The following is a 17,030-nucleotide window of genomic DNA, read 5'->3' as shown; positions in this document are numbered from 1 at the left end:
CACAATTTTTTCCTCAGAATTGAGTGATTCCATATTTTTTTCCTCTGCTTGGTCTAAAAAAGTAACCGTTACTGACTGCCACAATCTTTTTTTCTTGATTTCTTATAGTGTTTCTTAAAGCCAGAAAGTTGCCATTTGATATGACTTTAGTTTTGTGTCATGTCTGTGATCTGCTTTTTTTCTACAAAATTAAACAACTGAATGAAACATCCTCTGAGGCCAGTGATTCCATAATTTTTGCCAGGGGTTGTAGGATGTGGGCAGGACAGGCCTTGCAGTTAAAAAAAAAAAAAGGTAAGACTTCCTTGATGCTGGTGTTTGATTAACACATTTTGTGTGTGTGTGTTTTTTTTTTGTTTTTTTGCAGACTGTGCGGAGATTTTAATCACGGGTGACTTGGGTACAGGTATTAAAAATTGTGACCAGCTTAGTGACTCAGTAACAGTGGTAATAACATCACCAAGTTAGCAATACCTGCTAATTAACGCTAACAGTTCCAACATAAAAATGAACTAATACAAATTCATAATACTAATTGTTGGCAGCAGGAGCGTTTTTCACATCCAAAATTTACTTTGAAATATTTTAGTCCCAACCAAAAAAAAACAAAATGAAGACAAAGAACAACAAAGCTGAGTAAAGCATTTCTTTCTAGATTAGCTCATGTTACCCTTTAAAACAGCAGTCTGTATTTTTTTAACTGATTACTAATTTTTACACGGGTGAATTTATACAGTATTATTTAATTGTAAACGGAATCCTGTAAATCTGTTTAATGACAGTGATTTACAGCCAGATTCTGACACTAGAGGGCAGCATTGGGTAATAAAACAAAAACAACAGTTGATCACTTGTGAAGGAAAGACAGGCTTATTACATATAAACACTACTGAAACATAAATGACAGTCAAATAATACATTCAGTCACAGCCACCATCATCCTTAAGGTACACTCACCTATAGTGTTCACATTTATTCAGCAACTCACAAACACCTGTGTAACTTGTATTACACACACGTTTAATTACACCATCAACTACAGTGTCATTTGTTTCGATTCAATGTGTATTTGTCTGCATATTTATATAAATACATGTTTGATCACAGGGGGCGACACATCCTTGATGACTCTTCTTTTGCTGTTTCTCACGCTTGCTAAACCCGTCCTGCCGTACAGACTGTTTTCTGTCCATATCTACTTGCTGTTCTTCTGCTTTTTCTGTTGGAATTTCCTGAAATGCGTCTGGATCGTAGAAGCGGCCTTCTCGACTTCTACCGGGCTGAGGGGGGGTACAGCGGTGGCGGTGCCATTGCTGGCATTGGAGTCTGAACACGACAGGACACAGGGAATAGCCAGAGAGGTAGAGGCAATAGCCATGGAGACATACTCTGTAGCAATGATTAGGTTCAAACACACGATATAGGTATTAGCTTCGATTCCAGCGGGCTATTTTTCTGATTAACCTGTAGCTAGCTGGATGTGATTTACTGGCTTGAAACTTAAAAAAAATGACTCTTCACAGAAGAAAAATAACCTGCATTTAATTGAAGAAACATGTTGATGTGCATGACTTACTCTTTCTGTACACGCCCATGCTGTTTCGCCGATCAAACTGTGAAAGAAGAGAATGGCTGCGTGTTAGAAAACACAAAGGAATGGACAATGTGCTCGGACGCATGACCTCCAGATGTAAGCTTTTGTCTCTGTTTCATAAACGGGAAGAGCAATTTAAATTTTAGGATTGCTACAGCAAATGATGGAGTCAGGTTATTAAATTTGGTGTGGTATAAGAGTAGGGTTAGTAATAGTGAGTTTTAAAAAAACAGTCACAAAAATTTGTATCATTTCGTGATGGGAAGATGAATAAAAACAGTGAGACTGGGCTGGGTATAAGGCACATGATTGCAACCAAAAAGATTCAGCGCCTGTCTTTGAAAATATTCCGTTAAATGTTGGGGCAGTTCCAAATGAAGGGGAAAAGCTGCTGACATTTTAAAGTAATATTACTTTCAACATATTTTGAAGCAAGGGCATTTTCAATTAAGTTTGCGCTTGAATGTCTGTTAGTGCGCGTGCACACACACACACACACACACAATGTGCATACATTCCTACAAACTAATCAAGGATTACATTTTTAATTAATTTCACACTCTGATGACATTGTGTATTCGCTCAATACACTTTGTGATTTATTAAGTTCCCATGTTACAGATGCAATTAGGAAAGTGAATTGAAAATCTACCAATAACATTACAGCTCATGGTACGATTCATCCAGGAAGTATTCACAGTGCTTTAGTTTTTCCATACTTTGTCACAGCCTTATTCCAGAATGGATGAAAGTCACCCCCCTACCCAATAATGACAATGGAAAACATGTTGGTGTTTTAGATTTTTGCAAATTAAATTTTTTTTTTTTAAACTAAGAAATCAAATATACACGTATTCCTCCCAGAGGATTGTCTCGAGGCATAAATCTGCAGAAACATTTCTGCTGCTTTGAAGGTCCCAGTGAGCAGAGTGGCCTCCATCATCCATAAATGGAAAACATTCAGATCCACCAGAACTCTTCCTAGAGCTGACCGCCCATCTAAACTGAGTGATCATGTTGTGAAAGTGTGGTGACACGGACCCACAACAGGGGGTGTAAATGAACGGACAATGGAGGAAGTCAAATATGAACACTTTACTGTTGTGAATAGCACAACTCAACACAGCAGATTATAGAATCTGTACAAAAATCAATTAACAAAGGTGTCGTGTGGGCAGGCTCGAGGATAGAAGACGTCTGTCCTGAGAAGAACCGGAACCACACGATTTCCTCTGCCACCGAACTTGGAAAATACTGGAGCCGCCAAGTTCCGAGTCCCCAGGTGGCCACCGTCTCCGCGTGTCGGATCTGGTACTGCTGGCGAGGAGCAGAAACAATCAAATGTGGGTGTATGAACACCCAGTAACACTTATGGTGGATATTCCACCTCCACCTCTCATTCAGAAAGCTGGCACGTGCAGTTGTAAGTGTACTTATCAAACGTTGGGGTGAGAAGGCGTCAGGCCCAACTCAGCCTCAGCTACAACCACTCACAGAAACTCAACTGCAAAAGTAGCACAAGCAAAAATATTGTCTGTAACGGACAATCACAACGGCTGAGAATTTACCTCCTTAGGTAGATGATATCTCGGCAACGAGGTGGAGATGACGTCCGGTCTTTATGGAGTGAGATGATGAAGTGTAGATGGGTGACAGCTGTCAAGAGATAATGAGTGACAGCTGTCATCCCCGGCTGTGTCCGTGGCGGCAGCGCCCTCTCGTGCCTGAAGCCCGCACTTCAGGCAGGGCGCCCTCTGGTGGTGGGCCAGCAGTACCTCCTCTTCTGGCGGCCCACACAACAGTTCAGGGGAGAAGGACCTTTGTCAGAGAGGTGATCAACAACCTGAAGGGCACTCTGTCCAAGCTCCAGCATTCCTCTGTGGAGAGAGGAGAACACTCTAAAAAAAAAAAAAAAATAGTTGAGAATACTTCAAATTTGCAGGCAACAGTCTGCACTAAGACTTTTAATTTGTGCCGATGATGAACTATATACTATAACATATATTTCATCATCGGCACAAAATAAAAGTCTTAGTGTAAACTGTTGCCTGCAAATTTGAAGTATTCTCAACTATTTTTTTTTTTTTACAGTGAACCTTCCAGAAAGACAACCATCTTTGCAGCAATCCACCAATCAGGCCTGTATGGTAGAGTGGCCAGATGGAAGCCACTCCTTAGTAAAAGGCACAAAAGGATGTTTTTCAGCAGCAGGAACTGGGAGACTAGTCAGGGTTGAGGGAAAGATGAATGCAGATGCAGCGACATCCTGGATGAAAACCTGCTCCAGAGCACTCTTGAACTCACACTGGGGTGATGGTTCATCTTTCAGCAGGACAATGACCCTAAGCACACAGCCAAGATATCAAAGGAGTGGCTTCAAGACAACTCTGTGAATGTCCTTGAGTGGCCCAGCCAGAGCCCCCAGACCTGAATCTGATTGAACATCTCTGGAGAGATCTGAAATGGCTGTGCACCGACGCTCCCCATCCAACCTGATGGAGCTTGAGAGGTGCTGCAAAGAGGAATGTGCAAAACTGCCCAAAGATAGATGGACCAAGCTTGTGGCATCATATTCAAAAAGACTTGAGGCTGTAATTGATGTGGACATAGTGAAGCGCTGTGAATACTTTCTGGATGCACTGTACCGTACATAACAAACCGACTGTGTATTGTTATGGATATTGATCATCTCTTGTATGTTACAATAACATTTTTTTTTTAAATATAATGGTGATAAAACCTCATTGGACATTGAAATTCAGTCTTATTTATAAAAACATAAGGGGTGTATTGTCTAGCTGAGGTGAGCAATATACGAGGCCTCTTAGATAATAAACCGACCCTTTTATTATTTTTTTTAACTATATGGATTTGAATGACATGCGATTACACCAATCATGCTTGAACCCTCGTGCGCATGCGTGAGTTTTTTCACGCGTGTCGGTGACGTCATTTCCCTGTGGGCAGGCCTTGAGTGAGATGTGGTCCCGCCCTCTCGGCTGAATTCCTTTGTTTCACACGCTGCTCGAGACGGCGCGCGTTGCTTTATCAAAATTTTTTCTGGACCTGTGAGGAATATCCGAGTGGACACTATTCGAGAAATTAAGATGGTTTTCTGTGAAAAGTTTAACGGCTGATGAGAGATTATGGGGTGTTTCTGTCGGTGTAAGGACTGCAGCGCTTCCAGGCGCTGTCGTCGGCCTGTTTCGAGCTTAAAACATCCTAATTTAAGGCTTAATTCACCCAGGACATCGTGAGAGAACAGAGAAGATTCAGAAGAGGCCGGCATGAGGAATTTATGCGGACATTCCACTGTTTAAGGACATTTTTTTAATGAAAGACGTACGCGCAAATTCGCCGAGTCGTTTCCGTGACGACTCGGCAAATCTGTGTGCGCCGCGACAGGAAAAACACCTCCGTGTTGAAAACCATTTGTAGAATTCAGGCGGCTTTTAATGGCTTTCAACAAGTGAGTAACTGAGAAATTGTTTAACAGCTTGGGCATGTTCCAACTTGCCCGTTAAGGTTTCCAACGGAGGTGTTTTTCCTGCCGCGACCCCCCGCGGTCGGGTCCAGCCCGACATGCGACTCTGCCCGCACGTTCTTTCATTACAAAATGACCGTTAACAATGGAATGTCCGAATAAACTCCTCATGCCGACTTCTTCTGAAAGTTCTCTGTTCTCTGACGACTTACTGCGTCAACAGAGCCTGAAATGTGGAAGTTTTCAACTTGAAACGGCGAGACGCTGCCGCCTCGAAGCGCAGATCGCCGTCAGGCGCCGTGGACCATCCTTAAAGCGACACTACCAGACCAAAATCTCTCATCAGCCGTTAAAATTTTTACCGAAAACCAGCTGAATTTATTGAATGGTGTCCACTCAGTTGTGCCTTACAGTTTTGAAAAATGTTTTATCAAACAAAGCAACAGTCTCTGAGCCATTCCTAAACAATGAAAAAAATCGACGAGCGGGTGGACGACTCCTCACTCAAAGACTGCCCACAGGCGAATGACGTAACCGACAGGCGTGAAAAAACTCTCGCATGCCCACGAGGGTTCAAGCATGTCTGATGTAATCACACGTGATTCAAATCCATATGGTTTTTGAAAAAATAATAAGGTCGAATACTTTTCTAATAGACCTCGTATATATGACTTAAAGTTAGTATTACTGTATTTTTCACTTTTGGACGGTGACAGTATTGTAGCACGGTATTACTACGTTTGTACTCTATGACATTTTTAATAATGATCTTATCTGAGATTTTGACCTAGACAATATACATTTCAAATCTGCTCCTTGAAAGTTAAAATCTGGGTGAAAAATGTCATGAATCAAAGATTTTTGCACAGTTTTATGTAAATCATGACTGTTTAACAATCAAGTGTTAAACAAGCAGGCAGTGTAAAAGTCAGCTCGTTCACACAACAGAATCACAGTTTAACACTACTTCCATGAGTGTGAAAATGATTTTATAGCCAGTTACACTGATATGAAAAGTATTTAACAGGTGTTTTGACTTGTGTGTGTGGAGGTGAACACCAGGAAATAAGCAGCGCTTTGATGGATTTTAAATATAAATATGTCCTTGAGTCCATTTTCACAGAATGTTATGAAAGTCACTGAATATGTCTTGGATTTCATTTACATCATTAAGAGACAGTCTGGTGCTGTATGTTGAATCTGTGTCAAGTGGGAAGTTCTCAAAAACTGAGTAACCATGCTTAAAGGAGACTAGTGAGGGAAGCCACCAAGACACACAAGACAACTCTGAAATAAGTAGAAGCTTCCCTGGATGTGAGTGGAGAAACTGAGAATGGTGCAACATTTGCCTGTTGCATTCCCATTCACAGCTTGATGTTGGAGTGGAGTAGAGAATGATTGTGAAACAGAAACACAGATCAAATCTAGGCTTAGGCTTTCCATGTGCTTTCTAGGAAACTTTGTGTGTTCTTTGAAATAAATTCCTCTTCACTACCACTTCATCGTGATTTGTATAACTGGTGATGCAACAGATAAAATTTGCACTACGCAATTTATCCAAAAACAACCACAGAAGCCTATATCTCCTTCAGAGTTGTCTGAGTGTCTTGGTAGCTTCCCTCACTTGTCTCCTTCCAGTGTGGTTACTCACAGATTAGTCATACAGGACGGTACTATTTCTCTTTCTTAATGATTGATGTAAATGAAGTGCAAGACCTATTCAGTGACTTTGAAATGTTCATGTATTCATCCCCTGACTTATCTGAAGTAAACTGGCTGTAAAAATGATGATTTATTCCTCCTATTTAGAATAAACTGCCCCCATCCCAACTTTTTTTTAATGTGTTGCATGCCTTAAACGCAGGAACAGTTAACAAATTAAATGAATCTGACCACATGAAGCATGAAATATCTTGGGTTCATACTGTGCTATGAAATAAAACTCAAAGTATATATAAGGATCACTGTGTGTTTTTTGTTTTTGTAATTGCCATTTTCAACATCGTCCCATCTTTTTCTGTCTTGTGGCTGCAGCTTTACTTGATTTGCATGAAGACAGAGAAAAATTAAATTTCAAATTAAAGGTTAACATTGAGATAAGGTATTGTGCGAATGAACCAATTTTTGTAGTATTCAAGAAAATGGTTTTACCAAGAGGAGAAATCCCAAAATTTGGCAGCTTTTTGATGCTAAAAATAAATAAAAAAATGAAAATGAATTCCCTTGTCTTTTAAATTAACATAACAGAAACGTAAAACACAAATCCCCTTGACCGGGATTAGAGCTGAAGCACAGCAGGTAAACCAGAAGCTGATGACGAGATCAGTTTAGTCTTCTTACCCGTCAACCCGCTATGGGCCAATGAGGTCGATTCTCTATTTTTAATCCACCAAACACACACGCACACAAAGTTACATGTGCCCACCTCCGGCTTTTCATTCTGTTCTTTCATCTGGCATTATGGTTTTTGTCAGTTGATCTTTTTAACCTTTTGATGTTGGAACTCAAGCTTTTAGTCAACCGCACATTTTTCCATGAACAAAGGTTGCGTTTGTGAGCTTGATCGGTACGCAGCGCCGGGTCAAACGTAACTCAGAAACCAAACCAGAAATATCTTTGTTGGGGGATCAATGATGAACTACTCTGCAGATTGCTGCTCAGAATAAAACTGTTAAAAGGCACCAAAATGTGTTTATTCCAGACTCGACCCAACCTGCAGCAACTTTTCATGACAATGGGTTTTAATTGTGGCTTGAATTACATGGAATGTTTGGGATCTGACCCGTAAATTACGACCTGAGGCCTCATTTATCAAGTGTTCGAATGCACAGGTTTGTGCTTTAACTGCACGTACGTATAAATGTTTCTATGCAAAGTATGGAATTTATCAACTTGGATGTGCGTAAACATATGCACTTCAGTATTCTGCCATTCTGCATAAGGAGCACAATTTAAAAGGAGTGTCAAAATTGATTGAACACAGGAACTTTTATGGAAATGTGGCTGAATAGCATGCCTGTAGTACAAAAAACCTAGGCCAAAGTTCATACCACAATGGCTGGCAAAATTTAAAGAGGCTAAAGTTTCTTTATGCTTTTTTTTTTAAAATACTACTGACGTGTCTTATTGTAGAAATGTAAGAAACTCAAAAGGCTCAATTTTGTCAATCTATAGTACATGGTTTAAAGTGCACCGTACAGGTGAATTTGGGTAATGCCCAACTCAACTATACTGACGGCAAGGTGGCTTAGTGGTTAGCACTGGTGCTGCACAGCAAGAAGGTCGTATGATCGCTTCTCATGCTTTCTGTGTGTAGTTTGGATGTTCTCCCCGTGTCTGTGTGGGTTTTCTCCGGGCACTCCGGTTTCCTCCCACAATCAAGGCAGCATCGCTACATCTGGGGTTGGTCCCCAGGTGCCGGACTGTGGCTGTGAACTGCTCCTAGTGGTTGGATTGTGTCTAACTGTGAGTAAGTCCTTTCGGCTGCTCCCTTGTTTGCACTCGGGGTCGCCACAGCAAATCCAAGGTGGATCTGCATGTTGAATTGGCACAGGTTTTACGCCGGATGCCCTTCCTGACGCAACTCCACATTACATGAAGAAATGTGGCAGGGGTGGGATTTGAACCCGGAACCTTCTGCACTGAAACCAAGCGCATTAACCACTTGGCCACCACCCCTGCTGGATTGTGTCTAACTGTAATTTCTGTAATTCATTTATTATGCTTTTAATCTTTTAATTACGCTCTTTGATCTTTTGGTTTAATTTGTTGTTGTTTTCTGTGAAGCGCCTTGAGGTGACGCTGTTGTGATTTGGCGCTCTATAAGCTCAATAAATTTAACTGAATTAAATTAATTAGGATGGGTGAAATGGAGAGGACAGATTTCATTGTATGTATGTACAATGACAATAAAGGCTGTATTTTGTACTGGTAAAGTGTGTAATCTGAGCATAATGTGAGGACCCGGGTGCAAAGGGATTGAAATTAGTTATGTGTTTTGAGTGTAAGATGAAGTAATCCAGGCAGAGTATAATGCATTACTGCCTTTAAGACAGATTTTCAATTGTTTGGATACCCAGGGTTTGTTATTTGGGAATGTTGTCACAGTCTTAGTGTCTGACACAGTGTCTTCACAAAACTTAATGTAAGATGTGATGGTGTGAGTGAGTTCATCTCCATCCTGGCAGGATTAAAAGAAAATGTCCCAATTTGTTTCATCAAAGCAGTTTCTGAGTTGCTCTTTACTTTTATCGGACCACACCTGTGTCTGCTTATGAACTGTTTTAATTATTTTGACTGCAGCTTTGTATTTAAGCAAAAGATGAATTACATTGTGGTCAGATTTTCCAAGAGGCAGTCTGCATACTGCTTTATAATGGCCTGGTTACACAGCAACGACGATTCCTGAACAAAGGGAAAAAACCACAAAGTCACAATTTGGCTTAGTGGTTAGCACTGTTGCCTCACATCGAGAAGGTCATGGGTTCGTTTCCCGCCTGTGGCCTTTCTGTGTGGAGTTTGCATGTTCGCCCCGTGTTTACATGGGTTTCCTCCGGGTGCTCCAGTTTCCTCCCACATCCAAAGACATGCGGGTTAGGTTAGAATCTTTAAATTGTCCATAGGTGTGCGAGTGGGTGTGACTGTGTTTGTTTGTCTGTTTGTGGCCCTGCGACAGACTAGCTGTCCTGGTTGTACCCCACCTCGCGCTCTATGACTGCTGGGATGGGCTCCAGCCCCCATGACACTTGATTGGACTAAGCGGTTGAAGATGAGTGTGCGTATATTAGCTTATGAAAAGCCACTTCTAACAGGACTTTGACCTTGAAAATTGTTTCCAAGGTAAAAATTTGTGGAATTGGAAACTAGTGTTGGTGGAGGTTTGCTCTCAACAAGCATGGTGCTCTAGTTACTGCTTTAACAGCTTGGGACTCCGGCAAGGACGGCCACATTCCTCCCCTCTCCTCTCCTCCTTTCTGTGTCTTTCCACTCCCCTTACCCTGGCTTCCTCCCTGCCACCTCAAAGGCAGTGTGGTTTTTAATGCTGCAGCCTTCAACTCCCCAAGCTGGGCAGCGCGAGCCCCTCCTGCTGCAGCCTTCACCCACTTTACCTCAATTCGGATGATGGACTGCTTCAAGTTTAGTGCACATAAACAATGTCAAATGTATATGTGTTGTCTTTAATTCTGATGTGTGCCATTATTACAGTAAACTAGTAATAATTGTGGATTAATTGCTGTATTTTGTCTGAGGTAATTGGAGTGTAAACATAATTTCATTGTTGTTGCACTCGTGTAATGACGAAGACAATAAATCTCATCTGATCTCAAATTCACTTTTATTGTGTGCACAAGCAGAGTGTACATGCCATATAAATCTGAGAAATACTTTACATTCAACTTTACAAAAGGTTTCTGGTGATCTAGAGTGCAAACACTTTGTGCTGACTCACTGCAGCAATCTGCCAGTACTCAGCCTGCCCACATCTGACTGTTACACCAGAAATGCTCATTTAAAGAATGTGGGCGCTGTGCATGAAAATGACAACTCTACTGGTTGGAAACTATCAGTGACACTGGCCTGCACTGCACTTAGCACCCTGTGGAAGATAAGGCTCAAAGACCTAAATGGACCTACTCAGTGGCCATAGAAGAGTAGACACGTGCAGATGGGAAACGGTTGCTGCGTTGCGTCAGCATGACTGCGTGACAGCACCCAGTCTGACGTGCAGATCGGGTCACAACTTACCTCATCTATTTTACTGCTCCTCCGACTGTGCGATACAGAGTGAACCTGCCAAGGCAAAGGCTGGGACACCATGTAAGGCAAAGGTTCCTGTGGCTGTACAAACCGGACACCAATCTGTGAGACAAGAGGTGCTTAAATACATCGAATAACCTTAGAGTCAACTTTAAAATGTCAAGGCAAGCTTAGCGTTCTCTTACTGTATCAGGCTGACTGAGAAGTTACAGACATGGTACTACATGCTGATATTATGTTTTATCCTTAATCATTGTTGTCAACTTTCATAGCCTGTTTTAATGCCTGTGTGGTTTTTAAGGTACTGAACAGAACGTTTAAGGGTGTCATCCAGATAATAAAACACAAAACAAGTTTGGAATTTATAACTATTATGAAATTCATTGGAAGACCTCTTAACAAATGGGCTAACACCAGAAAGTCATTAAAACAGTTTATCAGGGTGGAGGTCATGTGATAGTTTCTGACTGTGTGTTTTCTAAAACTAAAAATAAATAAATAAATAAATAAATAAAATAGAGACAAAATCTGTGGGTTCAAAAAATGCAGGTTCATTTTGTTGATGATTGTGAGCCGTTTCAAATCGGTTACTTTTTATTGCTTCACCTTCTATAAACTTGCACCACAGGTTTGACTTTTGGCCTTTTTATTTTACTTAACATCTTTTATTGGTATTATTTGATAAAATGTCATAAATTATAGACATAGTTGAGTAAATTATCATGTTTGTGCTCCAACAGAACTCTGCACCAATTAATAGTCAAACTGAATGGATTAAATAACCAACTACATATAAATGAATTCAAAGCAACAAAAAGCGTAGGTGGCACATTGTACAATGAATTAATAAAATAGAAAGGAATAATAATAAATAGGTGCCAATATTAGAATTTCTTAGCATTGTCTTCTTATAATGTTACAAACAAGGGATAAAAGTCAAAATTCGGACTGTCCTAATGGTCGGCCATTATTTCCCCATTTCTACCTCAGCTTTCTAACAAATATTTCTACAGGTTTAAAGTTTGATTATGTCACTAATGTTTGGTGAGACAGCTGTACAAAGCGTAGTATTTTTAGTGAGGTTGTTTGTCTTTAGGGCCGTGTCCCACTGGGGAGAGGATTAATTGCGCATGAACTGAGTATACAAATTTCGGGCGTTCGTTCTCGTCCGCAACAAAAATGGCCAAAAATGACAAATGTCCCAATATGAATTACGGATATATTAATAATATATAGCGAATATATGATGAACAATCATGGTTATATAACGCATGTAGTGAGGAAACTGATCGGACACATTGATATTATCACGGCAGTATTACGGGTGTATTATGAATGCATCGCGCACATGTTGCGCGTGCACGGCATCTGCATTGCGGTCATAAAATAAGCACACTCGCTCCTTTCGGCATCACTATTCACACCAACAATACAGCCTCTGGAGCATTTGCTGGACTTGGACAAGTTGATCACAGAGTTGTTCATGTTGTCATGCGAGGGTTTGTTCATGAGTTTGGGGAGCGGGAGGGGGAAAGCCGCTTTGGGTGTGAGACTGTGTTTTTTTTTATTTTTGAGAGTGTCACAGAAAACAGACTTCAGCGTGAGTTGTGGCTAAACAGCAACTCTTCTTTTTGTTGGTGTTAAATAAAAGTCCTGGAGGAGACCCGATTCCAGCAGCTACGTCTTTGTGGATCTACACAGCCGGACTGGCACTGACTGGCAGGTATGTCGCTTTCTGCCACATATAATACTTTGGGTTTACGTGACGTGTTTGTTATGCATTCACAGATTATCCGCAAATCAGCTGCAAAGCAGATGTAATAAAAATGCTTTATTCGTGGCCAATTTGTATGCATTCACTACAACATATTTTAGTTTGTGATGTGGACATGAAAGGCACGCAATATATCTGTTTTACACACTGTCCCAGTCCGCTGCCAAGCCGCAAATCCCCATCAGTTGCGGATATCAGCGGTTAACGGCAGATATACAGCGCATAGAGTGAGTATGTATTATGTATGAATTATGTATGGAGTATGTAAGGCAGATTTCATCCGCATCCAGAATTTATAACTCTGTCAAAAAAGATTGGATTGTTTTCATATTTGATAGCAGTATGTAGGATGGTATTCTTTATCAACTGACAAAGTTTAATCTGGATCTGATCCAGATTACAGATTTTGTGTCTATTTAAATTTAACATTGAAAATCCCAATTAATGTATATTTTACATTATATCTTAACCAAACATGCCCCAATCACCCTCATATTTGAAAAGTGAGGTGCAGACTGACACTATCACCTGACAAAGTTTGATCTGGATCTGATTCGAATTGTGGATTTTCTGGACATTTGAATTTAATATTGAAAAGTCCATTTGGTGTAGATTTTGCATTATATCTCAGTCAAAAGTACCTCAGTCACTCATTTGTGACAATGAGGTGCAAAATGGCACTCTCAATGAAAAGACTAAGTTTGATCCACATTGCTGATTTAGCAGATATTAGATTTTAGCATTTAAAAGCCCTTTTGAGCTTTATTTTATATTATATTTTAGCTTATGAAAAGCCACTTATAACATGACTTTGACCTTGAAAATATTTTGTGGAATTGGAAATAGTGTTAGCAGAGGTTTGTACTCTACGGGTGCAGTGCTGTCTTTAAAATTGTGAAAGAAAAAAAAAACGCTTTAAGATTTTCAGTTTAGATTTAGATCTCTGTTTTCATTTCAGTTCATCATACATTAAAACTCTTTGTAGGTGCAGTGCTGCTGAAAATGTGTGTATCTTTTGAGGTTTTACACTATAATTTTGTAACGACATCAATATTTTTTAAAATCATGCATCTTACATCAAAAATTCTAAAATGACATCCTTTAAATTCACAGTGAAAACTAGTTTGTACAGTTTCTGCAGTCGCAGCCACAGAAATCAGAAACTCCTTCAGAGGCGTCATGGTGTTTTGGTGGCTTTCCTCACTCGTCCCATTCTTGCACAGTCTCAGTTTTTGAGAACTGTCTACTTTATACAAATTTACCACACTGTTTGTAGTTCTTAATGATTCATGTAAATGAAGTTCATCTGCAGAAAACTGAGCATAAAAGTGATGATTTAGTTGTTTTGGATTCATATTTTTTTTATTTCATTTATGTCATTTTATAGAAATTACTTTTTAACAATGGGTTTAAAACATCATCATTTTAAAAATTTTAATATAAAGAAGCCTGTTTGTTTATTTGTTTGTTTTTAACTTGATGTCATTACAAATTAAAATGTGTAAAAGCTCAAAGGTACACAAACTGTTTGACAGCACTGTATGTTTGTTGCATTTGACTTTGTGGAATTTGAAGATGCTACTTTGTTTTGTTTACACACTCTAAAAAATAAAACATTGAATTTAATTAATAAAGTTAAGGTAACATTTTCCACATAACATTGTCAATTAAGTGAAAAGCAATATTGTAGTTGAAATTAATTAAATCAAATGAAACATTATTACTTAAATCCCTAAAATTAACAATTGCAAGTATACTGAAAATAATAGTATTAATTACATTTAAAACCCCTGTGTTTCATTTCTTAGAGTGCAGTACGTGCTGTGTCGAGATAAAAAAAAAAAAAAAATTAGATATGCTCTATACAACATAATATTCAAGAACAGCAAAGCTGTGCAGCTGGATGAACACTCATATGATGAAGTGTCACTAACTCAAAATTTATATATATATATATATATATATATATATATATATATATATATATATATATATATATATTTATATATATATATATATATATATATATATATATATATATATATTTATTTATGGGGGTTGTATTTGCAGGATTTTGGGGTTTTAATTCTTCTCCAGTGGGGGAACAAGTGTATTTTTCTGTGCAGGATTTAAAAAAAAGAGATTATATCTCAATAGCAACAAGAAGCATAAACTAGCTAAATAATTCAGAATAAAACTTGCATCCTCATTTAAATCCTGTCATTTCTGTTAATCACTGAGATCTTCTTACCGATTCCATGACTCTGACCATCATGTACATCACTGTTAGCATGGTGATCAACATCCTGACCACGATTCCTTTATTCCTTTATTGCGTCTGAAACCCCGCCGGTTTCCAGCTGTTGTCCTCGGGCTCGCTGAAGAAACGTGTTGCACACACAACAGCGATCGGGTACGTAATGAAGGGCAAATCGCTGGGCACGGTGTTGAACAAATAAACACACACTTCATTCTCCCACCGTCTGACACATAAGACTGCTAAAGAGCTTTGCAGGACAGAAATAAAGCACTAATCTTTTCCTCTGCAGAACACTTATCCCTGAAGTGCTTCTCTCACAGCTGAGCCACATCAGGCTTTAAAAGACAGACATTTAGAGATCCTTTAGTGCTTCTTTCAAAGTCGCAAATGGCCTGACATGTCAGCTACACTGAGGTGACTCACAGAACAGATCAGTATCAGACGATGTGCTCTGTGTGCATGGAGAAAAAAAAAAAAATTATATATACAGTGAGGAAAATAAGTATTTGAACACCCTGTGGTTTTGCACGTTTTCCCACTTAGAAATCATGGAGGGGTCTGAAATTTTCATCTTAGGTGCATGTCCACTGTGAGAGACATAATCTAAAAAAACAAATCTGGAAATATATATATATATATATATATATATATATATATATATATATATATATATATATATATATATATGCAGATACTGTGAGGAGTTTCGGTACATTGGCATTCCTTAAATAATAAAAATATCTCAAATGATGTGTTTATTTGCTCATTAAGTTCCATTTTTCAAACACCTGCCTCACTGTGCAGCTCTCCACTCAATTTAAGGAGACACATGAACTCATCATTAATCATAAAGTCTCCCTGCCTTTTTGTGTACCGAACCCCACCTGACCTGTTATTAAACACCGAAGATTTACCATTTGAATCCAGCATTCATGGCCTACCTCCTTGAACCATCGTGACTGACAGACACTCAGTATCCTGGATTTCAGGAATGAGCACAGCAAAGGGGGAAGACCCCAGACCCATGCGATTGCTCCTGAAGTAAGAACACAATCAGAGAATTAATTGCTTGAGCAGAGTGTTTGTGAGGACTGGTTCCAATTTACCATTGGTGTTATGCTGCCTTTGTTTGCTGCACCTTGCTGCTTTTTCTGCCTCACTCCCCCTCCCTTCCTGTGTCTGCTGGAGCCACCTTTGGAACTGATTGGATTCACCTGTTCACTCATCAACCTCCTGTACAAATACCTCTTCTCGTCACGCTCTCAGACACTGGAAACTACAGTTGCCTCGGCCTCGTCTCTGTAGCATTTTCTGTTCCATGTTTCAATGTTATAAACTTAGTGTTTCTTGTGTCCTTAGTGCTCCTGGTTCCATCAGCTTAATTGTGCCACCTGGTCCTGTCCTGGTTCTGAGCGAACTGTGTTTGGGTGTGATGTTCCTGTCTCCTGTGTGCTCCAACGGTCTCTCCCTCCTCCAGTGCTTGGCTTCTCGGTTTATACTATTTACAATATATATCCATAAATCATTATATTTTTGTACTTTAGCCTGTTTTCTGCATTTTGGGTCCTAACAAACTGTCTTGTGGGTTTTTCCCTAATAGGAGTTTCCGGCCACCAAATGGACTCAGCGGAAGCAGAGCAACTTCGCCTGGCCCTCGGCTTGCAGAGACAATTACTCGGTCAACAACAGCAACTTCTGTCCACCTTATCTAGTCAACAGCAATCCCTTGAATCACAGGTATCTCAGCTATGCACCATCATTTCTGTACTCTCTCAACGCTTAACAGATAGCTTAGCTTTAGCCACCCCAGCAACAGCGCCGTCAGCCGAGCCAGCTGCCGCTAGCGCCCCCACAGTAGCATTAACATCTCGGCGTCAAAAACCTTTCCTCTGTCACCCCGACCCATACACTGGTTCCGTAGATAAATGTGCTTCATTCTTGCTTCAGTGTTCGCTTGTTTTCTCACAAAGACCATCCATGTACACCACATATAAAGATAAGATAGCTTACCTGGTTAGCCTGCTTCGGGGGGAGGCCCTGGAGTGGGCAACTGCGTTATGGGAGCAGCAGTCACCGGAGTTAGCATCTTTTAGCCAGTTTAAGCAGGAGTTCCAGATAGTTTTCGATCATCTGATGCGGGGGCAAGCGGCCTCCCAGTGAT

The 17,030-nt window shown here is 40.0% G+C and overlaps 1 protein-coding gene across 2 annotated transcripts; it reads right to left on the bottom strand.

The window, feature by feature from the left end:
• Positions 1-791: 791 nt before the first annotated feature.
• LOC117509532 lies at positions 792-14,998 on the bottom strand. Of its 2 annotated transcripts, none has more exons than XM_034169263.1 (4): positions 14,861-14,998; positions 10,824-10,937; positions 1,577-1,613; positions 792-1,389 (listed from the first exon to the last, which is right to left on the bottom strand). In XM_034169263.1, the coding sequence occupies exons 1-4, from the start codon at positions 14,912-14,914 to the stop codon at positions 1,196-1,198; spliced, it is 399 nt and encodes a 132-aa protein (XP_034025154.1). In that variant the 5' UTR covers positions 14,915-14,998; the 3' UTR covers positions 792-1,195. The 2 variants fall into 2 exon arrangements, with proteins under 2 accessions (XP_034025154.1, XP_034025155.1); XM_034169264.1 differs by having other exon boundaries at positions 792-1,326.
• Positions 14,999-17,030: the final 2,032 nt, after the last annotated feature.

This window comes from Thalassophryne amazonica, chromosome 4, assembly GCF_902500255.1.
Source record: "Thalassophryne amazonica chromosome 4, fThaAma1.1, whole genome shotgun sequence".
Taxonomy (NCBI): Eukaryota; Metazoa; Chordata; class Actinopteri; order Batrachoidiformes; family Batrachoididae; genus Thalassophryne; species Thalassophryne amazonica.
This window is presented reverse-complemented; position numbering and strand designations above follow the sequence as displayed.

Bases quoted from the DNA above. Each gene is read 5' to 3' on its own strand.
- LOC117509532 (XM_034169263.1), bottom strand. From the start codon at position 14,914: ATGTTGATCACCATGCTAACAGTGATGTACATGATGGTCAGAGTCATG. The intron at 1,614-10,823 runs GTAAGTTGTGAC...CTTCTTTCACAG, and splicing joins GGAGCAGTAAAATAGATGAG to TTTGATCGGCGAAACAGCAT. The intron at 1,390-1,576 runs GTAAGTCATGCA...TCATTGCTACAG, and splicing joins CATGGGCGTGTACAGAAAGA to AGTATGTCTCCATGGCTATT.